Here is a 24,628-nt window from a genome sequence, read left to right on the forward strand (position 1 = left end):
GGGATGGGGACGGGGCAGGACATGGACAGATGGAGCTGGGCACGGGCGGCTGCGGTTGGGACCCCAGTGGATCGCCGTGGATCACTCCAGCGCTCCCCCAGCAGGGCCCCCATGGATCCCTCCCCGCCCTGGTCCGGTGGCTCGCTGGCTGAGAGCCCTTCAGCCTCCCCGCCAGATCCCGACGGGTCCCTCCAGATCCCCCTGCAGGGCTCCCAAAGGATCTCTCCAGCCCCCCTCCGGCTCCCAGTGGATCCCCCCAGATCCCCCCGGATCCCCCTGTCAGACCCCAGTGGATCCCTCCAGGTCCCCCGCAGGGCTCCCAATGGATCCTTCCAGGCCCCCCCCCGCTCCCAATGGGTCCCCCCGGATCCCCCCATCAGTTACCAATAGACCCTTCCAAGCCCCCCCCGCTCCCAATGGATCCCCCCAGATCCCCCCATCAGTTACCAATGGATCCTTCCAGCCCCCTCCCGCCCCCCGCAGGGCTCCCAATGGATCCTTCCAGGCCCCCCCCTGCTCCCAATGGGTCCCCCCGGATCCCCCCATCAGTTACCAATAGACCCTCCCAAGCCCCCCCCTGCTCCCAATGGATCCCCCCAGATCCCCCCATCAGTTACCAATAGACCCTTCCAGCCCCCTCCCCCCCCCGCAGGGCTCTCAATGGATCCCTCCAGGCCCCCCCCCCCCGGCTCCCAATGGATCCACCCAGCTCCCCCCGCAGGGCTCCCAATGGGCCGCTCCTCTCCCTCTCGCCCCGCCCCTCGCTGCCAATTGGCCCCGCGCTCTCCGCGGGCGGGCCCGCTTTCCATCTAGGGGCACACGGCTCCTGACGGACAGCCCCTCAGCCAATCATCGACAGGCGGGCGGGGCCCGGGGCGCCGGGAGGGGGGCAGCGCGGAGCCGCCGCCATTTTGTGAGCAGCGAGCGGCGAAGGGGGCGCAGGTGGGGGCGGGGCCGGCACCGGGAGGGGCGGGGGGAGGGCACCGGGAGGGGTTGGGGAGCGTCCCGGGGCGGGAGGGGGGGGGGGCGGGGGGGTCCCGGGGGTGCTGAGCCCGCTGCCCGCTGCAGGCCGGCGCCATGGTGAAGCTGTTCATCGGGAACCTGCCGCGGGAGGCGACGGAGCAGGAGATCCGCTCGCTGTTCGAGCAGTACGGCAAGGTGCTGGAGTGCGACATCGTCAAGAACTACGGCTTCGTGCACATCGAGGACCGCACGGCGGCCGAGGACGCCATCCGCAACCTGCACCACCACAAGCTGCACGGCGTCTGCATCAACGTGGAGGCCAGCAAGAACAAGAGCAAGGCCTCCACCAAGCTGCACGTGGGCAACATCAGCCCCACCTGCACCAACCTGGAGCTGCGGGCCAAGTTCGAGGAGTACGGCCCCGTCATCGAGTGCGACATCGTCAAGGACTATGCCTTCGTGCACATGGAGCGGGCGGAGGACGCGGTGGAGGCCATCCGCGGGCTGGACAACGCCGAGTTCCAAGGTGGGACGGGGACCGGGACGGGCGGGCTGCCAGCGGGCTCTGCGGAGGGATCGCGGGTCCCCTTCCAGCGCGGGCGTTGACGTCTTTTAGAGCCCGGCCGTCGGAGCTGGAGACGTGCGGATGGTGCCGGTGGCGTCGCGGCCTCCGCTTGGCGAGACCGAGCCCAGCCTCGGGCTTGCGGTGGGGGTGAGGCTGCTCTGAGCGCCCCAAACCTCTCAGCCGCGGTCCAAGAGCCCTCTGTAGGGCATCGGATGTCTCCGGGCATCACCGCGGCTCTCCCCCCTTGAACTAAGCACGGAAAGATGTGTTTTGGGGTTTTCGTTTGCATTCCAGCTCTGCCTGTGCTTTGTAACGTGGCATGCCCGTTTCTTTCCCAAGGGTCAGGCCCTCACGGCAGCGACCCCGTAGGGCCTGGGGCGTTTCGGGTGGGCTGCGGGCACGGGGATCCATCTCTGACCAACCCAACGCGGCTGAGGAGCCCGATGGCGAAACCCTGGCTCTGGTCCAACGCTGCCGGTGCCGCCTGTGCAGCACGGAGGGGCTGCCGGCCAGCCCGGTAAGAGGGCGGGCAGAGGCACCGCCGCGGCGCTGAGCCACTTTCTTCATTGCCGAAAGCGAGCGCATCCTCGTCAGGCTGGGTCCAAACCCAGCAGGGCGTCGGGGACGCGTCCGGCGCTTCATCCCGATCCACCGCCGTCCCGTCCCGGGGCTCGCCCGCACGGTGGGGCTGGTTCGGTCCTGCCCATCCCTACTGGGGTCTGGGCGAAGCCTCCGTTTTGGGTGCCCACAGAACTCGTCTTCAGCCAGGGCCGCGTAGCATCGCCCGTCCCCCCGCTCGTAGACGTGGCCCTCGGCTGCCCCCTGCTCCCCACGCTAGGGCTGGGGGCACCGTGTGGGTGTCCTGGCCCAAGCCCACGTGGTTCCGGCGCTGCCGGCACTCGCAGTCCGAAAGCGAAGCGGCGCGGCCTGCGCAGGATCCGGCGTCATCCCCAGGGGCTCGTCACAGGCCCGCGGCCGCCTCCCCTTTCAGAGGGTGCTCGTCCCCTCGCTGCCGCCGCGGTCGGTGCTGCCATCTGGCACGGCAGGGTCCGCGGCTGTGGCCATGGCCCTGCGTGCTCTGGGGCACGGCGAAGCTCCAGGGCCGGTGGTGACAGCGCCGGGCTGCTGTGTAATCACCGGAGCAGGACGGCACGCTGGTTTGGGGCAGAAAGCTGTTTTTATGTGACTTTGGCCGGACGGCAAGGTCGCTGGCGGCTTGCTCGGTGCAGCTGGCCCCGACCTGCACCCCGAACCCCTCCCAGCCTAATTCGGGCGGCCGAGCCGCGTCTCCGAGCCACCGAGCGCTCCGTCTCGCCAGCGTCGTTGCGGCACCGTCCCCGGTGGCACCTTCCCGGTAAGTCGGTCTGCCGCGCCCCAGGACGCGGCTGCTCCTCGAGCTCGTCGACGCGGAGCGGGACGGGCGGCGGAGGCCGGGGGCTCGGCGGCCCCGGGGGCTCTCCCGCTCGCGGCGCGGTTTCTGGTGTGGAATGGAACGAGGCGCTGTCGCTGCGAGGTGGCTCGGGGGGGGCTCTGGCTGGTTCTGTCCTGCTCTGTTGTACTGTGCATGTTTTTGTAACGAACCTCTTGGTGCGGCCTGAATTATAGCCTCCCTTTTGCGTCTGTTTCTTAAAGGCAAGCGGATGCGCGTGCAGTTGTCCACGAGTCGGCTCAGGACCGCGCCCGGGATGGGAGACAAGAGCGGCTGCTACCGGTGCGGGAAGGAAGGGCACTGGTCTAAAGAGTGTCCGGTAGATCGCCCGGGGCAAGTGGCTGACTTTACCGAGGCCTATAACGAGCAGTACGGAGCCGTGCGCACTCCCTACACCGCGGGCTATGGGGAGACCATGTATTACGATGACGCGTACAGCGGGATGGCCGACTACTACAAGCGCTACCGCGTCAGGTCCTATGCGACGGCCTCTGCATACGACGCCTATGCAGAGCAGACCATGGCCCAGTACTCCCAGTACGCCCAGTACTCCCAGGTCCAGTCCACAGCCATGGCCGCCACCACAGCCATGGCCAGTCGCATCCCCACCACCCTAGACCCCTACGATAGAGCTCTGCTGCCCACCCCGGGCGCGGCCGCCGCGGTCGCCGCCGCCGCCACCGCCGCGGCGGCGGCGGCCTCCTCCACCTATTACACCCGGGATAGAAGCCCCCTGCGCCGCACGGCAGCCGCGGCCACCACCGTCGGAGAGGCGTACACTTACGATCGTAGTCAGCTGTCGCCGGTCTCGTCGGTCGCTCGGGCCTCCCTCTACGACATGCAGCGCTTCGGGCGCGACCCGTACGCGGACAGGGCGCGGTACTCTGCCTTTTGAGCCGAGGTGAGCGTGTTCGCAGGGCTGCTCCGTGGTGCTTGTCCTTACAGCCGGTGCTGCCTCCGGGGCTGCGTGGGGTCCCCGGCGGCTCGGAACACGGGCTCCGCTAGCCCCCGACGCCGCTGGCCGGGCATCTGCGCCCTGCCTCCTGCCCGCAGCTGGGGTAGAGCCGGGCTTGAGTAAACGGGTCAGGGTTAAGCAAAAAGGACCCGAGCCGGGCCCTTTCTGGACGTTAAAGCCCGGATGCTGGCTCTGTAAGCCACCGTGACGAGTGCCGGCGCGTTGCCGCAGCACCCTCCGGAGCCTTGCCGCAACGAGCGGTGCTCCTGGGCGCGGGGAGCGGGACCCGAAATCCCCCCCCACACCCCGTGCTGCCCGGACACCCGGTGAGGGGAGACTCCTCTCCCCGCTCGGCTCCCGGTAAAACCGTGCCCTGCTCCAGCCGCCTCTCGCGGGAGCCTCCCGCTGCCTTTTCCCCGCTGCCGTGCCAAGGGCAGAGCCGAGCCCGGCACCGTCCCGACGGGTGAGGCCGGTGCCGTCCCCGCCGAGCGAGCTCGGCTCACGTCTGGACTCCGGTTGCTTTCAGGAGGGCGCTGGCGCCGCCGCTGCCGCCGCGCAGGGCTCGGCACGGCCCCGGCTGCGAGGCGGGCGCTGACCTGTGCTTTTCTCTTTCAGGTAAGATATTTGCGGCTGGACGTCGGGGTCCCGTCGCACGTGAAATCTGCGCCGCGCGCGTCAGACGGTGCTGCGCTTCCAGGCACGCCCGCGTCAGCTAACGAACCGGTCCCTAACGGACGCTCAAGCTTCTTCGTAGCGTAGTCAGGAGTAGCTTAACCCCCTCCCCGCCCCCTCCGTACATTCGATTTTTCAGGATTTGCTTTGAATTAGCTCCTTGGCCCCCCCGTGCTGCCCTCCAGCCCGGCCGCCCCTAGCTGGTCTAGGCTCAGGTTTAGCGCGAGCGTAGCCGTAGCGCGAGCTTTGCTTCCCTGCTCCCTCGAGGCGTGCGTGGAGCTGCTCCCCCCCCCTCCCTCGCAGCCTGGGCTGTAGCTTTTTTTTCCGTTTTTCTGTTTTTTTTTTCTTTTTTAACGTGCTTATTTTTTAAAGAGAATCAGTCTTAACTTTGTAATACTAAATGACGTAGCCGAGTCTGAACCGCTGAGTCGAGCCCCCGGGTCACGCCACCGGCATGGGGCACAACCCGCCGCCCCCCCCTCGGCCTTTAGCCTCCTTTCCAGTGAAATAAACTCTTTTAACAAACCCGGGCGTGTGTCTGGCGTGCGGGCGCTTCCCCCTCTGAGTCCCAGGGGGCTTTTCTCCGGCCACGCTCCCCCTGGGCTCACCACCGACATTGACCCCAGAAGGGGCAGGAGAGGCTGGGCCTCTCTCTGCGGCCTCCCTGCCGTGCCTCCCCTCGATGGCAGCACCCCCCTAATCCCAATGCTGGGCTAATTAACCCCCGACCCCCCTGGGGCTGGCTAATTAACCCCTGACCCCCCCGGGGCTGGCTCGTTAATCCCTGCTGTCAGCAGGGTAGGCCCCACAGAGCCCCCCACGCACCCCCTGCCTGGCTGCCGCCCCTTGTGCTCGCCAGCTCCAACCCCTGCTCCCCTCCCTGGCTCCTTAAGTAACGATGTTAATTAATTAAACGCTCGCCTGGGTCACAGCTTTGCCGACAGCCGCAGTCCGGGCCCCTCGCCTTGGCCCTGGGCTCCTGGTTGTGGTTTTTTGGCGTCCTGAAGCAAGCAGCAGCTCTGGCCTGCTCCTCGGGGCGCGTTTCCAGATTTCCTCTCTCTGCCTCCTCCAGCTAACGGCCTCCGCCCGATCACCTACAGCTCGCGGTGCCTTCTCCTCTCCTTCTCTACCGAGCCGACTCCTAATTCCTGCTTCTCAAAGCAACGCTGGCACTCGGCTACGTTTTTTTTTTTTACCAGCAACTCGAGCGCTCTGCATCTCCGGCCGCGTTTCTGCTGCTTTATTTGAACGCGGCCGTCGCTGCGGTCTCCGGGAGCCTCCCTCTCGCTGACGCCGCGTCCTGGAAAACGAGGGGGAGAAGCGTTAGGCCCCCGTCACGCACGGCGCCGGTTAACGATCCCCTTCATTTGCCGTTCCAGCAGCGGGCCGGGGCCGCTTTTCTTTCCTCAGGCTGCGTTTTCACCCCGAGCCAGCGCTGACTCCGTGACCTCGGTGTGCGCGGGGGGGTCCCAGCCCTCCGACAGGCCCGACGCAAGCGGCGAGGGGGCCACCGGCGCCCCGCCGCCGCCCCGCCGCTCCCCGAACAAGAAGACAAGGGACAGCAAACGCTTTTACAAGCTTTAATGATGGTTCCAGCAGCGAGGAAGAGCCCGGCGTGGCCCAAGCGAGCCGCTCAGCCGCACGGAGGGACCAGCGACGCTCGCCCTGGGCTGAGCGAGCCGATTACATTCGAGAGCTACTCCGATAAAACCGAAGCGTCGCCGGAGAAGGAGCCGACCAAATTTCACGTAGTGAACGCCGAGAGGAAAACAAAACGCTGGCCGGGGAGAAAACCTGCGAGCGCCGCAGTTAAACGCGAGCGGGGCGAGCGGGGACACCCTGAAAGACCAAAACACCGCCCGAGGGGACCGTCCCCCGCGGGAGGCCACCGCCCTGACGTGGCACCCTGTCCCCGCAGGCGTCCCTACTCCCTCTGCTTGCAGAAATTTATGAGTTCTTCCAGAAATCCACTGCCGCCCCCCCCAAAACAGAGCAGCTCTGGGCAGAGACGCGTGCAACAACCGCGCGCGGCCGACGCTGCGGCCCCAAACCCGCCGGGTTGCCTCTAGCGGGGACAGGGAGCGCGGCGGGACGCGGCCTGACCCCGCCGCGAGGTGTCCCCGAACGGCCGGGCTGGGGAAAGAAATACAGAGGACAAGGGTTTCTAAACGGAAAACAGCCCAGCTTTTTATTTACAGTCGTACAAAACGTCACTCGGCGCTGCTGCGTCGAGCCCAGCGCTGTGCCTGGGCTGAAACGGAACGCTTTCAAAAGGCGGGGGGGAAGAAAAAACGGGGACGGGGATCCGAAAGAGCGCCCGCCCCTCGCTCGGCGGCACCGATCGCTTCGGTTCCAAAACGCGCCCGGGCGACGAGGGGATCGCCGAGAGCGCAAGCGAGACGGCGCCACGACGCTACGGCCGGCGCAGGGAACGGCGGAGGGGCTGCGCGGCCGCCTCGCGCTCCTCCCGGCACAGAGCAACGGGTTTTCAAACCGTGAGTCCAAAACCTTCTAAAAACGGGAGAGGAGAGGGGAAAAAAAATAAAAGGAAGGGAGGAAGAAAAAAAAAAAAGGGCAGCTAAAAATAACCGTCCCTGCCCGGGGCTAACGGCCGGGAGCAGGCGAACCACGCTGGGTGCGACGGAGAGCGCTGCGCCGCTGGTGACACCGGAGACGGCGCGGAGGGGAGGGAGCGACCCGGCGGTGCTACCGGGAGGCGTCCCGAGGGAACGCCGCCCGCCCGCCAGCCCTAGAGGCGGCGCTGGTAGCCCGAGTGCACGCGGGCCGGGGGCAGGTAATCGCCGTAGCCGCCCGAGTAGCGGGCGTAATCGGCGTGCGCTTCCGGAAGGCGGCGGTAATCCATCGGGGACTTTGTCGGCGAGCGGCGGTACGCGAGCGGCGAGTCCGCTAAGCGGCGGTAATCTGAGAGGTCAGACAAACGGCGGTCTGAATTGTACCTGGTCGAGAGAAGAGAGATGGCGTGAATAAAGCGCCGGGGCGCAGCAGGCGAGAGCGGGTCTCTGCCGAGAGGGCGCCCCGAATCCTGGCGCAGCGGCGGGCGCGGCGCAGGGACCACCCGCCGCGGCTCGCCGCCGCCCGACTCGAGGCGGGCGAAGCTTCGCCGTCGCGGCCTCCCCGGTGAACGAGCGAAGCCGATTCCCCCGGATTTCGGGGGGCAAACGAGCGCTTGGCGAACCCGCCGCCTTCCTGAGGCGACGCCCGGCACGGAGCGACGCAGCCACCTCCCGGCGCAACGGCACAGGCGGACGGCCCGGCGCGCACGGACACCGAGAGCGGCCCCCGGGTGTCCAGCACGGCCCGGGAGAGGGGCGAGAACCCGCCCGCGCCCACCCCCGGCCCCGGCCAGTCGCAGAGAAGCAAGGGGAGGGGGTTACGCGGGGTGTGCGGCGCCCGCGCTGCGCTCCCACCCCTCCGGCGCCACGCGCTCCTGGGTGTTAGCTCCGCGGCGCGCCGGGGCCGAGCTCGCCGAGGCAGGGAGGCGCCGGCCCCCGCGCTGCGTGGGGACGAGAGGCGCCGCACGCTACGCGCCAGCCGCCGCCCCTGGCCCAGCTGCGTACCTTTTCGCCAGAGCGGAGGACTTTTTGTACGGATCGTCATAGCCGGCGCTGCGAGGCGGTGAGAGGCGGGTGCGCTCGTAGGGCGGTGCGACGGCGGTGGCCTGCGACAGGCCCAAGTAGGAGGCCGCCTGCTGCCCCAGCTGGCTCGGCCCGTCGTAGGCGCTGCCCGGCTGGGCTCTGTAGGCGGCCGCCAGCGACGCGGAGGAGGCCTGCTGCGCCGGGTAGGAGGCCGCCATCGAGTTGGAGGCCTGGGCTCGGTAGGCCGCCGTCAGCGGGGCGGAGGCCTGCGCCTTGTAGGAGGCGGCAGCCTGGCTGCCGTAGGAGGCGGCCAGCGAGGAGCCCGCCGGGGCGCCGTAGGTGGCGGAGAGCGCGGCGGCGGCGGCGGACTGGCTGCCGTAGGAGGCGGGCAGGTTGGCGGCGGGCTGGGCGCCGTAGGAGGCCGAGTGGCCGGCAGCGGGCTGGGCGCCGTAGGAGGCCGAGAGCGCGGCCACCGGCTGCGCGCCGTAGGAGGCCGAGTGGCCGGCCACCGGCTGCGCGCCGTAGGCGGCGTGGCTGGCCATGGGCTGGGCGCCGTAGGATGTGGCGTGCGCGGCCACGGCCTGGGCGCTGTAGGAGACCGAGAGCACGGCGCCGGCCTGGGCGCCGTAGGAGGCGGCGTGGCCGTCTATGGGCTGCGCGCCGTAGGAGGCGGCGTGGCCGGCGGCGGCCTGCACGCCATAGGAGGCTACGTGCGTGGCCACGGCCTGGGCGCCGTAGGAAACCGTGGGGCCGGCGGCAGGCTGGGTGCCGTAGGCGGCGGCAGCCTGGGCGCCGTAGGCGGCCGAGTAGCCGGAGGCGGCCTGCGCCCCGTAGGAGGAGGCCAGGGCCGTGGACTGGACGCTGTAGCCGGAGAGCTGGGAGGCGGCGGGCTGCGCGCCGTAGGAGGCGGCGGGCTGCGCGCCGTAGGAGGCCAGGGAGTTGGCGCCGGGCTGCGCGCCCGAGGCGCCCAGGGAGACGGCGGCGGCCTGGGAGCGGTAGGCGCCGCCCAGCGAGGCCGAGGGCTGGGCGCGGTACGCGGCCGCCTGGCCCGTGGTGGGCTGCGGGCGGTAGGCCATGCCCAGCGAGGCCGAGGGCTGGGCGCGGTAGGTGGCCCCCAGCGAGGCCGAGGGCTGGGCGCGGTAGGCGGCCGGCTGCGCCGTCATGGGGAGCGTCACCGCCGAGTAGCTGCCGGCTCTGGTCGGGGAGCGCCGGAGGGGGCTGCGGTCCCGCCCGAAGTAGGCGGGGGAGGAGGGCCGCGGCTGCGGGTCGAAGCCGTCGTACTTGCTGGCGGCGCCGGTGCCGAAGCGCTGCTGGTAATCGTACAGGGAGGAGGAGGAGGCGGCGGCGTAGCCGGCGGCGGCCGAGGGGAAGGCGGCGTCCGCGACCCTCCGCTGCTCGAAGCCCTCGATCTTGGGCTGGAACTTCTCCCTGTACTCCAGGCCTATCCGCTTGTTCTTGTCCACCACGACGCCGGCCTGCACGGCCGGGCCCATGCCCTTTTTCTGCACATTGGTCGAGAGCTCCACATTGACTCTTCTTCCTTTCACCTCCTTCCCATTAAGATTTTCGATGGCAACTTTTGCATCTGCTTCGTTCTCCATGTGAACAAATGCATAGTCTGATAAAGCAGCAGACAGAGGGTTATCAGTGGGGAAGAAAAGACATTTCGTTACAGGATCGAACGCTTAACGAGGCGCGCGGCCCCGCTCCACCCTACGCGCAGCCCGCCGAGCTGCGGCCCGGCTAACCAGCGACAGCAGCGGCGGCCCCGCTCGCGCCGAAACCTCCCCACTTGGCCCCGGGCTCGAGCGGAGCGAGCGCGTCCTCCTGGCACCCTGAGCCACCACCCGACTGTGGGGAACGAGAAACCACAGCCTCCGGCCCGAGGCTTGGAGCAAGTTCGGGTTAAAGCGGGGCTTTGCCCGCCCCGGGCACTGCTTTCCCCCTGCCACCAGTATCAGCGGGCCGCTGACAGCTCGGGTCGGCCCCGCTGCGCTCCCACCCCTGTAATTAGCGCTGCGAGCCCAGCGGAGCTGCCAGGCCCCGCTTTCTGCTCCTCTTGCCACCGTTTTCTTCCTTCCCTTGCCCCGTCACAGCGTGCCCTGCCGCAGGCCACCGCGTTCTGCGGTGCGCGGCCCCTCGCCGCATTCGAAGCCCCCCAGGGACTTCTCCGCGCCGGTCCTCGGCCCGCATGAGGCCTCTCAGCGGCAAGTGAAAGGAGAGAGCGGGGAGAGGAGAGGACCGGCGAGCGCCGCCGGGGCAAAGGGCCGCAGCACCAAGCGGCTCCGCTCCAGAAGGGAGCGAGGCCCGCGGGGAGCGCGTTCCGGCGAGGCGTTAGAGGCGTCCGGAGGCCGGGGGCCTGGCAGCGAGGAGCTGAGCAAACAAGCAGCGCAGGAAGGTGAATCATTAACCGAAAGCGGAGGCGCCGGACAGGAGGTGAGAGCCGAGAGAAGCGTTAGAAGCAGCAGAGACCGGTAGCGGCACGGTGACACCAGCAGGCTGGAGCCAGGCCTGACGGCCACCTGCAGCACGTCAGGGAGTGGTTTGGGGGTCTGGACCCCACTGCGGGGGCTCAGGAGGTGTGGGGGGGCTCGATCCCCACATCACAGCAGCTCTGGGAGGCTGGCACGTGGCACGGGGCGCTCGCTGCGGTGCCTCCGTGGCGGTGACCCATGGTGACAAGCACCCAACCCCGCAGCATCGCCGCAGACCAGCCAGGAAACCACTGCGGTCGCAGGCCGGAGGCGCAGCGGTGACACCCCCCAAGGACCCCCTTCCACTGGCAGCACCGGGGGGAAAGCCTCAGGGCAGCCCCCCCGAAGGTCTCGGCGTGCTCGGAGGTACCGCTCACCGAACGCAGCGCTAGGGCCGGGCAAACGCCATAACAACGCCTCAAGGTCCAGCTAAAACATGGTAAACGCGTGCGTTACCGTGCCCAGCCTCCCCCCGCTCGCTCCCCCTGCTCCACAGCACGATCCCACCCCTCCCAAGCTCCTTCCAGCAGCAGGAAGCACTCAAGCACTGCATACGCTTCCAAACGCTGCTGTAGACGTGCTAGAAATGCCCCTGGAGGTCCATGGAAAGCCCCAAACCCACCCTGGCAGCCCACCCCCTTTGGGGGCTGCCGCAAAGACCCCCGCAAATCAGCCACGGGGACGCCAGAAACATTTGGCGTGGGTTCGGCGCCGTTCTCCAACGGGGCAGGGGCGTCCTGGTGGGGCTGTGACCTGGGACGAGAGAGAGCAGAGGCAACAGCATCACCCTGCCGCGGGGCGCAACGGGACCGAGCCACGCGGGGCAGCCCCGGCCGGCACCTTCTCAAGCGAGGGGGGACATGGAGAGACCTCGGCGCGAGGTAATTCCCACCCCCCCCTTGATGCTGCACCCCCGAATTAACGGCGTGCAGGGGCCCCAAGCCAGGGCAGCCCCTCAGAAACTTGCATTCCACGTGCCACCAAACTTCAGAACTGGCTATAAAGCAGCCTCCGCATCCGGGCCGAAATAGATTTGGGCAAAGAAAGCTGTGGTGGAGGGGGAGGAAAATACCTCCCAGCCCTTAACGGGGAGTAATTCCAGGAGCACGCATAGCTGCGGGCCATCCCTTTGTGTCCCCGTCCCAGGGGAAGGGGGAGGATGAACCCCGGCGCCCTGCAGCAAGGCTGGGGGAGAGCCCCGTGTGGTGGTGGGGGGGCTCGCAGCCCGGGGGCGCCGCCAGATCGGGCCGGGGAAGGGGGGTGGTGGGGGGGGAAGAAACCGCAAGGCGCCGGTCGGAAAACGGCGCAGCCCCGGCCACAACCGGCGACGGAGCGGCTCCGGGGACGGTCGCTGGCGCTGCACCAGGCCGGGGCCGGAGCGAGAGGGGCCCCCAGCGGAGGGGCAGGGGGAGGCCGACGCCGTGCTGAGGGCGAGGGGAGCGGCCCCGGGAGCGGCGGCGGGTCCGGTACCTTTGACCACGTCGCACTCGACGACGGTGCCGTACTGCTGGAAGAGCGAGCGGAGCTCGCCGCTGGTGCAGGCGGCCGAGACGTTGCCGACAAAGATCTTGCAGGTGTTGGTGGGCCGCGGCCGCGAGGGCTCCACCACGATGCGGCGGCCGTGCAGCTGGTGGCCGTTGAGCTGCGCGATGGCGCGGGCCGCCGCCGCCTCGTCGCGGAGGTGCACGAAGGCGAACTGCTTCATGAGGGCGATGCCGAGCACAGGCCCGGCGACGCCGGCGAACAGCTCGCTCAGCTCCTCCGCCGTCGCCTCCTCGGGCACGTTGCCCACGAAGAGCTTTATGCCGGGACGCATGGCGGCGGCGGCGGCGGAGGGGAGCGGGAAGCGGGAGCGCGGCGGCCTCACAAAATGGCGGCCGCACCTCAGAGCTGAGGGGGAGAGGCGAACGCGCACTGCGCATGCGCGCCGCCTTCCCGCCCACCTCACCGCGCGTGCGCGACCGCAGCTCCCGCCTCTGCCCTCGGGAGTTGCCTAGCAACAGCCCCCCCCCTCCCCAGTGAGCGCGGAGCCTAACGGTCCGGGCGGCCGCGGGAGGGCGAAGCCGCGCCAGGCCACGCCCACTCTTAAAGGGGCCGCGGGGCCGGTTCTGAGGGGGCCCGAGAAGGCTGCGGGGCGGAAAGAGCACGTTATTACAAACATCTTTATTTTTTTATAAATATTTACACTTTATTATATGCATTTGCACTCTGGTTTCTCCTCAGATTATATCATTATACTTTATTAGAAAAATATGCATTCTGGTTCCTCCCCAGATCGTATATTTGTATTTTTTCATATAAATTTACACTCCAGTTTCCCCTCAGATCCTACAATTACACTTTATTATATAAATTTTCACTCCACTTTCTTCCCGGATCCTATAGTTATATTTTTTAATACAAATTTGCACTCCAGTTTCCCCTCAGATCCTACAATTACAGTTTATCGCAGAACTTTGCACTCTGGTTTCTCCTCAGACTGTATACTTGTATTTTTTTATATAAATTTGCACTCCGGATTCTCCTCAGATTGCAAAATTATACTTTATCATATAAATTTTCACTCAGTTTCCCCTCAGACTGTGTATTTATACTTTATCATATAGGTTTTCACTCAGTTTCCCCTCCGATCGTACAACTACACTTTATCATGTAAATTCACACTCGGTTTCCCCTCAGATCTTACATTTTTCTATACAAATTTTTGTCGTGGTTTCTCCTCAGATCATATATTTATACTTTATCATATAAATTTACACTCAATTTCCCCCCGGATCGTATATTTATGCTTTACTCTATAAATTCACCCTTGGTTTCCCCTCATACTGTGTAATTACATTTTTTTAATACAAATTTGCACTGGTTTTCCCTCAGATCGCATAATTACATTTTTTAGACAAATTTCCGCTCCGTTTTTCCCTCAGATCATACAACTGTACCATATAAATTTGCGCTCTGGTTTCCCCTCAGATCCCACGATCACACTTCATCCTACAAATTCGCGCTCGGTTTCTCCTCAGATGGCATAATTACATATTTTCACGCAAACCCACGCTCCCGTTTCTCACGTAAACCCCCCCGGTTCCTCGCCGCCCCTACAGGTGCGGGGCGGGGGCCGGGGGCGGCCCGGCGGCGGCTCGGTCCCGCTCGTCCCACAGCGTGAGGCCGTCGCAGCTGCAGACGCGCTTGGGGTTCTGGAAGAGCCCGGCCGCCCGCGCCACCACGCCGCAGGCCAGCCTGGGGGGCACGGGGCGTGAGGGGGGGGCTTCGTCCCCCTCCCCCCCGCCCCCAAGCCCCTTTTTTGAGCCCCCCACCGCTCACCTCGGCCCCGAGTTCCCCGTCACCCGTGACAGCGGGTGGGAGCCGCGGCCCAGGTCGTCCTCGCCCGCGTCCACCACCACCGAGCGCCCGATGATGTCCCAGACCTGGGGGGCACACGGAGCGGGGGCTCGGGACCCCCCCGGGGGTTTGGGGCGCAGGGTGGCCCCCCCCCCCCCGACCCCCCCACGGCCTCACCTTCAGGCGCGAGTCCTCCATGCGGAAGGCGGCCCGGCCGTCAGCGTCCGCCCAGACGTTCCCCAGGTCCCCAGCGTGCTACGGGGCAGCGTGGGGGGCGTCAGGGGAGACCCCAAAGCTCCCCCCAAATCCACCGGTCCCAGGGGGTCCTGCAGGCTCACCCGGTGCTCGTCCTCGGGTCCCCCGTGGCACTCCCCGTCAGGGTTGAAATGGTCCCCGCAGCTGTGGGGGGACGTGGGGTGAGGTCGGGGTGTCCCCGTTCCCCGTTGGGGTGTCCCCGTTCCCCGTTGGGGTGTCCCTGTTCCCCGTTGGGGTGTCCCCATCCCCCATTAGGGTGTCCCCCTCCCCTATTAGGGTGTCCCTGTTCTCTCTTGGGGTGCCCCCATTCCCCATTGGGGTCCCAGTTCCCATTGGGGTGTCTCCTTTCCCCATTGGGGTGTCCCTGTCCCCTGCTGGGGTGTCCCTGTTCCCCTCAGGGCATCCCCATTCCCCATCGGTGTCCCCGTTCCCCACAGAGGTGTCCCCGTTCCCCATCAGGGTGTCCCTGTCCCCCGTTGGGGCATCCCCGTCCCCCGTTGGGGCATCCCCGTTCCCCATCAGGGCGTCCCAATCCCCTGTTGGGGTGTCCCCATTCCCCGTTGGGGTCCCCATTCCCCATCAGGGTGTCCCCATTCCCCATCGGGGTGTCCCCATTCCCCGTTGGGGTGCCCCCGTTCCCCGTCGGGACGTCCCCATCCCCGTCGGGACGTCCCCGTCCCCTCACCTGTCGCAGGAGCGGGACAAGTCCCCGAACTCGTGCACGTGCAGCCCGTGGGGGCCCGGCTGCAGCCCGTCGATGGCCCCGTCCACCAGGCACCGCTGCGGGGACACCTGCAGGAACCGCACCAGGCCCCGCACCCCGCCGGGGCCGGACAGAGCGGCCACCGCCGCGCCCAGGCTGGCTACGGGGACACACGTCGGCACCCCCGGCCCAGTTTGCCCCCCCCCCTCACCCCCGGCCCAATTTGGGGCCCCCCAGCCCGGTTTGTACTCACCGTCCTCGGCGCCCCCCATGCCTTTCAGCACCGCGCGGCGCCCCGAGGCTTCCAGCAGCTCCCGCACACGCTCGGCCGCCAGCTCGGCCTCCACCAGCACCGTCTGCGCCTCGAGGCGCAGCTCCAGCAGCCGCACGCCTGCGGGGACGCGCGGTGACGCCGGGGGGACACCGGTGGCGGTGGCGGCGGCGGCGGAGGGGGGGTTGTGGGGGTGCGGGGCTCACCTGGGGCTCCCCGCAGCGCCTCCCGCACGGCCTCGGCGCAGCTCTCGCAGCTCATCTGCACGGTGAACTCCAGCTGGGGACAAGAGGGGACACGGGGTCGGCACCGCACGCCCCGCTACGTGGTGGTGGCACCCCAAAAGCTGCCACACCCGGGGCGCTGCACCCCAAATATTCTGCCTGTGGGGCGCTGCGCCCCTAAAATCCCATAACCGGGCACCTACAGCCCCCAAATCCTATAGCTGGGGCTATTCACTCCAAAAATCCCGTAGCTGGGGCTCTGCACCCCCAAAACCCTATAGCTGGGGTTATTCACATTAAAAATCCCCAAGTTGGGGCCCTGCACCCCCAAAATCCCACAGCTGCGGACTTGGACCCCCAAAATCCCATGGCTGCAGCCCTCTACCCCCAAAATCCCAAAGCTGGGGATCTGCACCCCAAAAATCCCAAAGCTGGGGCCCTGCACCCCAAAAATCCCATAGCTGGGGCCCTGCACCCCAAAAATCCCATAGCTGGGACGCTACAGCCCCAAAATCCCATAGCTGACGTTATTCGCCCCAAAAATCGCACAGCTGGGGCCCTGCACTCCCCAAACCCTAAAACCGGGACCCTACACACCAAAAATCCCATGGCTTGGGCTCTTCACCCCAAAAATCCCGAAGCTGGGGCCCTGCAGCCCCAAAATCCCATAGCTGGCGTTATTCGCCCCAAAAATCGCACAGCTGGGGCCCTGCACCCCAAAACCCCACAGCTGGGCCCCCGCACCCCAGAAACGCCCCACGCACGGTCCCAGCACCCCCCGGAGCTGGGCCCTGCCCCCCCCGGCCCCCCGTTACCCCCCCCCCGCCCCGCGCCCTCACCCTGCAGCTGGGCCCGCGGGGCCCCGGCGCCGCCATGGCCGCGGGCTCGGTCCCGGCGCCGCGGAACCAAAGCGGCGGCGCCCGCGGCGGGGGCCGGACCCGTGAGGGCGACGGACCAGAAGCCACTTCCGGCGCGCCGTTGCCATGGAAACGGGGGCCGCCGCAGGCTTCTGGGGGCCGCTGTAGGCCGCGGGGAGCCCCCGGGGATTTGTGAGGGGCCGAAGGGGGCTCGAGGGGGGCCTGGGGGGCTGCTGAAGCCGAGTACGTGCAGGGTTGGGGATCCCCGTTACCGGGGGGGGGATCTGGGGGTGCTTGGGGAGGGGGTGAGAGCAGTTTTGGGGGGGTCCCAGGACGATTTGGGGGTCCCAGGATGATTTGGGGGAGTCCACGCATTTTTTAAGGGGGTCCGGAAAGACTGGGTGGGGTCCAGGGCTGTTTTGGAGGGTTCCGGGACGATTTGGGGGTCCCAGAACAATTTGGGGGGAGTGTCCAGGACGTTTTGGGGGTCTCAGGACGATTGGGGGGGGTCCAGGACATCTTGGGGGGCTCCAGAAAGATTTGGGGGGAGGTCCAGGACGATTTGGGGGGGTCCCAGGCTGTTTTGGGGGTACCAGGACGATTTGGAGGTGATCTACGCTGTTTGGGGGGGGGGTCATGATGTTAGGGGGAGGGTCCAGAAAAATATGGGGGGAGTTCCAAGATGATCTGGGGGGCTCCGGGACGTTTTGGGGGATCCCAGGCTGACTTGGGGGTCCCAGGCCGATTTGGGGGGGCTCTCCCCTGCTGCCGCAGGCCCGGAGCGATGGAGCCCCCGACGCCCCGGCGCAGCCTCGCCGCCCCCGTGCTCGAGGAGAAGCTGGCGGCCGACCTGCGGGAGCTGCGAGCCATCGCCGGCGCCGACCTCCGCGCCGTCCCCTGCCTGCTGCCCCTCGCCCGGCTGCCCCCCAGGGCGCCCCGCGCCCCCCGCCCGCCACCCCCGGCCACCGACCCCCATCCCGGCACCGCCGCGGCGCCCAGAGCCCGCTCGCTGCCGGCGCGGACGGAGCAACGGCACCGGGTGGAGAAGCCGGGGGTCCCGCCGCCGCCGCGGCCCCGCTCCCTGCCGGCGCTGCCGACCCCCGCTGCCCCCCCCCCGCGCCACCGCCGCGGCGCTGGATCTCCACCGGCTGACGCAGGGGGTGGCGAGCGACGGGCACCGGCTGCCACCGCTGCTGGCGGCGCTCACCCGCCGCCCCCGGCACGCCGCACGGCTGCGGTGGCTGCGGGGCCACCAAACGCAGCGGCCGGGCCCCCCCCCCGCGCCAAACCCGGCCCTCGGCGTCAGCCTCCTGCGGCGGCCGGAGCCGGCGGAGAGCGCGGTGGGGCTGCGGGTGCAGCCCCTGCTGTGCCCCGGGCCCGCGGAGGTCGCGGCGGAGGCCGAGGCCGAGGCCGTGCCCGGCGGGGAGCTGCGGGCGCTCTACGAGCGGCTGGCGGCGGCGCTGCCCGGCGAGCGGCTGCGCTTCGAGCACGAGCCCCTGGTGGAGCCGGCTGCCGACGACACCGAGCTCGGCCCCGGGGGGCACCATTGGACCCGCGCCGTGGCACGCAGCGCCCCGGCGGAGCGGCGGCGGGAGCCCCAAAGCGCCTCGCTGCTGCAGGACTACCTGCGGTACCTCGCGGGCACCGCCTCTGACTTCCTCCACGCCATCTTCAACCTCGGTGGCGGTGAGGAAGAGGAGGAGGAGGAGCCGGTGAAGGCCCCACGGGCGACGGCGGAGCCGCGGCAGCCGGCAGCGGTGACGGCGGTGACACCGGCGGCGCTGCAGCAGCTTCAGCGGCGCCTCCGCCAGCTCTGGGCCGCGCTGCTCGTCCCCGGCCGCGAGCAGCTGGCCACGGCCACCAAATACGCCGGCGGCGCGGCCCTGGCGCGGCTGCCGGCGGCGCTGGAGCTGTGGGAGGAGGCCGCCGGCCTCATCCAGCAGCGGGAGCAGCTCCTGGCGTGGCTGGAGGGGCTGGAGGCGCGCGCCTCCGACCCCAACCGCTTCTTCCGCAGGGCCCCCAAGGCTTTCGCGGCGCGTGCCGGCGAGGCGCGGGCCCGCGGGCGGCTGCGTGCCGCCGTGGCGCGCTGCGAGGGGCCGCTCCGCGCCGCCCTGAGGCGCCTGCGGGAGGAATTCGGGGACGTGGTGACGCTGCGGGGACGCCCCTACGAGGAGAAGATGCGCCGGGACGGGGTGGAGATGCTCTACCAGCTGCAGCAGGGCCGCCGCGCCGGCGCTCTGGGGGCGATGCTGCGGCATGGGGGCCCCGAAACGTCCCCGGGGGGCACAGGTGGGACGTGAGGACAGGGGAGCGGTGCCACGATCCCCCCCCCTCGGAGCAGGCGCTGCTGGAAAATACATTTATTCACCCCAAATCCCCGGTCGGTGGCGTGGAAGGGCGCCGGCTCCCCGTGTGCTGAGCCCTCGGGGCCGGGGGACGGACGGGGACCCCCCGCACCCGCCCGGGGACGCCGCATGCACCGCGTCCCCCCGCTGCCGGGCCCTAAATCCGGGCGGTCTGGTCCCCGGGGCGGGTGGGGGGGCTCAGCCCATGCTGTCCTTCACCTGCTGCACGATGCGGGCGCGCACGGCCCGGGCCTCGCTGGAGATCTGCACGTGGGGCGCCTGCAGCGGCAGCTCGGGCTCGGGGTCGGGCTCGGGGCCCTCGGGGGGCTCGAGGGGCATGCGGCGGCGCAGGGCGATGTTGTGGAGGACGCAGCAGGCCAGGAAGATCTGGCAGACCTTCTGCGGGGCGTACTGCAGGCAGCCGCCCGCCGCGTCCAGGCAGCGGAAGCGGCGCTTGAGGAGGGCGCGGGTCTGGCGCAGGGCGGCCAGCGCCTGGTGGTGCAGCGCGTTGTAGCGCTCCTCCGCCGCGCCGCACGGGAAGAGGATGGGCGTCATCAGCCACGTCTTCAGCGGGTAGCTGCGGTCGCCTGCGGGGAGGGGACGGCGCCTCGTCGCCCTCGCGCCGCCCCGCGGCCCCTCGCGTGGCTCCCTCGTGTCCCCTCGTGGCGTCCACGTGTCCCCAAGTCTCCCCAAAACCCCCAAATCTCCCAAACCCCCCAAATCTCCCAAAACCCCCAAATATCCCAACCCCCCCAAATCTTCCCAAACTCCCAAGTGTCCCCAAAACCCCCACATCTCCCCAAAACCCCCACATCTCCCCAAACCCCCAAATCTCCCCAAAACCCCCACATCTCCCCAAACCCCCAAATATCCCAAAACCCCCAAATATCCCCAAAACCCCCAAATCTCCCCAAACCCCCAAATCTCCCAAACCCCCCAAATCTCCCCAAACTCCCAAGTCTCCCCAAAACCTCCCAAGTCTTCCCCAAACCCCCAAGTCCCCCCAAATCCCCCAATACCCCCCAACGAGTCTCTCCAAAATCCCCTAGTCCGACAAAACCCCCCAAATATCCACACCCCCCCCCAATCTCCCCAAACCCCCAACTCTCCCCAAATCTCCCCCATCCCCAAAATCTCCCCAAACCCCCAACTCTCCCCCAAACCCCCAACTCTCCCAATCCCCCAACTCTCCCCCAATCCCCCAACTCTCCCCCAAACCCCCAACTCTCCCCCAATCCCCCAAACCTCCCCCAATCCCCCAAACCTCCCCCAAATCCCCCCTCCGCCCCCCCCAAGCCCCCCCCGTCCTCCCCGTCCCCCCCCTCACCCAGCAGCCAGGCTCCCTCGGGCCGCGCCCCCTCGAGCAGCCGCGCCAGCGCCGAATTCTCCAGCACGGCGGCGTTGGGGCAGGAGCCGGGGAACTTGGCCACCACGTTGGTGATGGCGCCGGCGGCGTCGCACACCACCTGCATGTTCATGGAGTGGAAGTTGCGGGCGTTGCGGAAGGCCACCTCGTTCTCCGACGGCGCCCGCAGCGCCACGTGCATGCTGCCCAGCAGCCCCAGCACGCCGGGGAAGGCGCCGGTGCCCGCGGGCGGCGCGGGGCGGCCGGGCGCGGGGAAGGCGATGTAGCGCGCCGCCCGCCGCTGCAGCGCCTCCAGGAACTGCGCCAGGCAGTTGGACATGGCCGACTGGCTGATGCCGGTGGAGTCGCGCGTGGCCGTCTGGAAGGAGCCCGACGCCAGGAAGGTGAGCGCTGACGTCACCTTGACGGCCACCGGCAGCGCGTGGCTGCGCCCCGTCAGGCTCTCCAGGTCGGCGCCCAGCTCGCGGCACAGCCCGGCGATGGCGGCCTTGTCGAGGCGGTAGCGCCGCAGCACCTGCTCCTCGCTCAGGTCCAGGAAGGAGCTGCGCGCCCGGTACACGCGGTGCTCGGGGTAGAAGCGGCGGCGGCGGCCGCGCTTGCGCCGCGGGGCGGGGCCGGGGGACGAGGAGGCCCCCCCGGATGCCGCCGCCGCCGCCGCCTCGCCGCTGCGCTCACGCACCCGGCGCAGGAGCAGCACCGAGTCCGACATGGCCCCCGCGGGGGCACGGGAAGCGGGGGGCTGGGGGGGCCCCGGGGGGATTGAGGGGGGCTGGGGGGTCCGGGAGGGCTGGGGGCAGAGCAGGCCCAGGGGTGGGGCCCAACTGGGAGGGGAGAGGCCTGACTGGGAGGGGCGGGGCCTAATAGGGAAGGGAGGGGCCTAGCGGGGAGGGGCCTAATGGGGATGGGAGGAGCCTAACTGGGATGGGAGGGGCCTAATAGGGAGGGGAGGGGCCTGAGTGGGAGGGGCCTAATGGGGATGGGAGGAGCCTAACTGGGATGGGAGGAGCCTAACTGGGAGGGGAGGGGCTGAAAAGGGAGGGGAGGGGCCTAACAGAGAAGGGAGGAGCCTAATAGGGAGGGGGCGGGGTCTAACGGGGAGGGGAGGGGCCAAGGAGGGAGGGAGAGGGCACGGGGGCGGGGTCAACGCGCGGGGGCGGGACCCGGCCTCGAGGGGCGGGGCCGAGGGGAGGGGCCAACGAAAGGGCGGGGCGAATGGGGGCGGGGCCAGCGGTGGGCGGGGCCAGGCCCGGCGCGGCCGCCCGGGCCCTGCGGTCGCGGTACCGGCGGGGCGGGCCCCGTGGGCCCGGGCCGGGTTCCGGTTCCGGTTCCGGTCCCGCCGCTCGCTGCCTGCCCCGGCCCCGCTCCGCCGCTCCGACCCCGCCGGGCTCCGCCGGGCCTCCAGGCCACGCCCCCACGCCGCTCCCCGATTGGCCGCGTTTCCCCACGTGACCGGAAACGCCCCCCTCTCTTTCCCCTCCCCTCCCTCCCTCGCCATTGGCCAGTGGGCGGGCGGGCGAGCTGGGCGGTGACGTCACCGCGCTCAGCCAATCGCGCCGCGCCCCTTGCGGCCCGCAGCCAATCGGCGGGCTCCGGGGGCGGGGCGAGGCGGGCGGGAGGCGCGGGGGGGGGCGGAGCGGGCGCCGCCGCCATTTTGTCGCCGTCACCGACCCGGCGAGAGGCAGCGCGGGGCCGCGGTGAGCGCGGGGGGCGCCCGGGGGTGCGGGGAGCGGCCGGGGCCGGGCCTGGGGGTCCCGAGGGAGATCGCGGGGGGGGCTGGGGGCGAGGCCGGGCCCGATCCGGGCCCTGTGAGGGCGGCGGGGGGGGGGCGTGGAGAGAACGGGGGGGAGGGGAGGGAACGGGCGGGGGCAGGGGAGGGAAGGGGGGGCTGGGGGGGTTACGGGGGGACAATGGGAGGGGAGGGGGGGCACGGAGGGGGATTGGGGGGGTCGGGGAGAACGGGGGAGGCCGCGGGGGGGTCATGGAGGGAAACGGGGGGGGATGGGAGGGAAGCAAGGGAGAATTTGGGGGTGGGGGGAATGGCGGGGGGGAATATGGGGGTACGGGGGGGGGGTCACAGAGGGGGATGGGGTGATGGGAGGGAACGGGGGAGGCCACGGGGGGGAGGTGGGAGGGAAATAGGTGAGAATTTGGGGATGGGGGGTTGGAATATAGGGGCGTGGGGAGGAACAGTGGGGAATGGAGGTATAGGGGAGGCCGTGAGGGGAGCGAGCTGGGGGTGGGAGCTCCTCCTGTCCCCCTGGTCCTGTCCCAACTGACTCCTTCTTGGTTTTTTTTTCTCTCCGGTACAGGCCGCCGAGATGGTGAAGCTGTTCATCGGGAACTTGCCACGGGAGGCGACGGAGCAGGAGATCCGCTCGCTGTTCGAGCAGTACGGCAAGGTGCTGGAGTGCGACATCATCAAGAACTACGGCTTCGTGCACATCGAGGACAAGACGGCGGCCGAGGACGCCATCCGCAACCTGCACCACCACAAGCTGCACGGCGTCTGCATCAACGTGGAGGCCAGCAAGAACAAGAGCAAGGCCTCCACCAAGCTGCACGTGGGCAACATCAGCCCCACGTGCACCAACCTGGAGCTGCGGGCCAAGTTCGAGGAGTACGGCCCCGTCATCGAGTGCGACATCGTCAAGGACTATGCCTTCGTGCACATGGAGCGGGCGGAGGACGCGGTGGAGGCCATCCGCGGGCTGGATAACACCGAGTTCCAAGGTGACGCGCGGGCCGGGGCCGCGGCCCTTGGCTGGGAGTAGGTAGCGCCGGGCTGAGCCCGAGGCAGACGGTCAGGTAGGAGAGGAGGTGCGGGGCCGCCCGGCCGGGGGGGTCCTCGGCTCTTTCCTGCCGGTTCCGCGCTGTGGGGGGAGCTCCTGCGGGCGCGGGGCCGCATCCTGCAGGACTCTCTCGGGGTCCTCCCAACGGGGTGCCCGTGCGCAGCCCCATCGGGGAGCGGGGGGAACCCAGGCGGTGCCCCCTCCCCAGTTCAGGACCGCGACACGTAGATGTGGCAGATGTGAGCAGCGTGGCCGCTGCCTTCACCCCTGAGCTCAAAACAAGGGGGTTTTGTTGCCTTTTTTCCCCGGCGTGCGATAGATTTGGTGCTGGCCCCGTGCACAGGGGCCCAGGAGAACCCCGCCGGGGTTGGCACCCACGGGTTTGGGTTGAATAAACCGCCAAAAAGCTGTGCCATGCGTGTTACCGCCTGGGCAGGGCATCCCTTTGCCCCGGGGACGTTGTCCCCCTGCCCTCCAACGCATCCCAGTACTGGTGGTGCCACGGCTGCATCTCGTTGCGGTCGCGCGTCGAGCTTGAGCGCGGTGCTGGCGCTGCCCCGTGGTTGTGCCACAGCCGGGGCCCTGCTCCCGTGGGAGAGCGGGTTTGTGCCTCTCCGTTTTGCCAGCGGGCTGGAAATGGGGAGAAAAAGGGGAAAATGAGAATTAAAAATACCGCAGGTCCTGTCCGTCCCCGGGGCGCTGCGGTGTCATGAGGCTCTGAGCCGGCTCCGCACCTGCGTATGCTGGGTCGCTTCGGCCTCGTCCCTGCGGGGCTCGGCACAGGAGGAGGAGGAGAAGGAGGAGGAGAGTCCCCGGTGGCTGTTGGTGCTTCCCCGTGTGCCCGCCGTTAATTATAGCCTCCCTTTTGCGTCTGTTTCTTAAAGGCAAGCGGATGCGCGTGCAGTTGTCCACGAGTCGGCTCAGGACCGCGCCCGGGATGGGAGACAAGAGCGGCTGCTACCGGTGCGGGAAGGAAGGGCACTGGTCTAAAGAGTGTCCGGTAGATCGCCCGGGGCAAGTGGCTGACTTTACCGAGGCCTATAACGAGCAGTACGGAGCCGTGCGCACTCCCTACACCGCGGGCTATGGGGAGACCATGTATTACGATGACGCGTACAGCGGGATGGCCGACTACTACAAGCGCTACCGCGTCAGGTCCTATGCGACGGCCTCTGCATACGACGCCTATGCAGAGCAGACCATGGCCCAGTACTCCCAGTACGCCCAGTACTCCCAGGTCCAGTCCACGGCCATGGCCGCCACCACAGCCATGGCCAGTCGCATCCCCACCACCCTAGACCCCTACGATAGAGCTCTGCTGCCCACCCCGGGCGCGGCCGCCGCGGTCGCCGCCGCCGCCACCGCCGCGGCGGCGGCGGCCTCCTCCACCTATTACACCCGGGATAGAAGCCCCCTGCGCCGCACGGCAGCCGCGGCCACCACCGTCGGAGAGGCGTACACTTACGATCGTAGTCAGCTGTCGCCGGTCTCGTCGGTCGCTCGGGCCTCCCTCTACGACATGCAGCGGTTCGAGCGCGACCCGTACGCGGACAGGGCGCGGTACTCTGCCTTTTGAGCCGAGGTGAGCGCCGTACGGCGGCAGGAGGCGGTGGGGGCCGCCCTGGCGCGGCCTTTCCGCCATCAAAGCCCCCTCACCCCGAGCCCGCCGGTGGGCGCGGGGAGTTTGGCGCGGCGGGGGGTGCAGCCGCGTGTCCCGAGGGGGCGCGGGGAGAGCGGGGTGAGCGCACGCCGCCCGCGGGGCTGGTCCCGGAGCGTGGCCGGGGAGAGGCGCCGTGGCCCCGGCGCTTGCCATCGGGCGCGGGCG

The 24,628-nt window shown here is 68.8% G+C and overlaps 5 protein-coding genes across 12 annotated transcripts; 3 read left to right on the forward strand and 2 right to left on the reverse strand.

Annotated features, from left to right (window-relative positions):
• Nucleotides 1-850: 850 nt before the first annotated feature.
• Nucleotides 851-7,156, forward strand: LOC308186936 (RNA-binding protein 4-like). 5 transcript variants are annotated; one of them, XR_013944395.1, is made up of 5 exons: nt 851-942; nt 1,069-1,489; nt 3,161-3,858; nt 4,439-4,527; nt 5,964-7,156. XR_013944395.1 is itself a non-coding variant. In XM_080609091.1 (4 exons), exons 2-3 carry the CDS (start codon nt 1,078-1,080, stop codon nt 3,850-3,852), a joined length of 1,104 nt encoding a protein of 367 aa, XP_080465217.1. In that variant the 5' UTR covers nt 851-942; nt 1,069-1,077; the 3' UTR covers nt 3,853-3,858; nt 5,964-7,156. The 5 variants fall into 5 exon arrangements, 3 of the variants coding, with proteins under 3 accessions (XP_080465217.1, XP_080465218.1, XP_080465216.1); XR_013944396.1 differs by having other exon boundaries at nt 5,967-7,156; XM_080609091.1 differs by lacking the exon at nt 4,439-4,527.
• LOC308186932 (RNA-binding protein 14-like) lies at nt 6,151-12,723 on the reverse strand. Its single transcript, XM_080609084.1, is given in 4 exon segments — nt 6,151-7,541; nt 8,163-9,798; nt 12,125-12,488; nt 12,490-12,723. Coding segments are annotated over 4 exon segments (2,295 nt in total). The 5' UTR covers nt 12,577-12,723; the 3' UTR covers nt 6,151-7,333.
• Nucleotides 12,724-12,804: 81 nt separating this feature from the next.
• On the reverse strand, nt 12,805-20,795 carry CCS (copper chaperone for superoxide dismutase). Of its 3 annotated transcripts, none has more exons than XM_080609087.1 (9): nt 20,415-20,792; nt 19,976-20,114; nt 18,868-19,235; nt 15,429-15,501; nt 14,934-15,342; nt 14,332-14,392; nt 14,171-14,248; nt 13,976-14,079; nt 12,805-13,891 (listed from the first exon to the last, which is right to left on the reverse strand). In XM_080609087.1, exons 1-9 carry the CDS (start codon nt 20,721-20,723, stop codon nt 13,750-13,752), a joined length of 1,683 nt encoding a protein of 560 aa, XP_080465213.1. In that variant the 5' UTR covers nt 20,724-20,792; the 3' UTR covers nt 12,805-13,749. The 3 variants fall into 3 exon arrangements, with proteins under 3 accessions (XP_080465213.1, XP_080465212.1, XP_080465211.1); XM_080609086.1 differs by having other exon boundaries at nt 14,934-15,111; nt 15,205-15,342; nt 19,976-20,788; XM_080609085.1 differs by having other exon boundaries at nt 19,976-20,795.
• CCDC87 (coiled-coil domain containing 87) lies at nt 16,054-18,839 on the forward strand (the record flags this gene model as incomplete). The annotated part of the gene is made up of 2 exons (XM_080609083.1): nt 16,054-16,546; nt 17,078-18,839. The coding sequence occupies 2 exons, from the start codon at nt 16,054-16,056 to the stop codon at nt 18,601-18,603; spliced, it is 2,019 nt and encodes a 672-aa protein (XP_080465209.1). The 3' UTR covers nt 18,604-18,839.
• A 775-nt stretch (nt 20,796-21,570) lies between the features above and the next one.
• Nucleotides 21,571-24,594, forward strand: LOC308186935 (RNA-binding protein 4-like). Of its 2 annotated transcripts, none has more exons than XM_080609089.1 (3): nt 21,571-21,708; nt 22,324-22,744; nt 23,688-24,593. In XM_080609089.1, exons 2-3 carry the CDS (start codon nt 22,333-22,335, stop codon nt 24,377-24,379), a joined length of 1,104 nt encoding a protein of 367 aa, XP_080465215.1. In that variant the 5' UTR covers nt 21,571-21,708; nt 22,324-22,332; the 3' UTR covers nt 24,380-24,593. The 2 variants fall into 2 exon arrangements, with proteins under 2 accessions (XP_080465215.1, XP_080465214.1); XM_080609088.1 differs by having other exon boundaries at nt 21,589-21,731; nt 23,688-24,594.
• The last annotated feature ends 34 nt before the right edge of the window (nt 24,595-24,628 follow it).

Source organism: Anser brachyrhynchus (genome assembly GCF_964034855.1).
Source record: "Anser brachyrhynchus genome assembly, contig: SCAFFOLD_520, whole genome shotgun sequence".
In the NCBI taxonomy this organism is placed as follows: Eukaryota; Metazoa; Chordata; class Aves; order Anseriformes; family Anatidae; genus Anser; species Anser brachyrhynchus.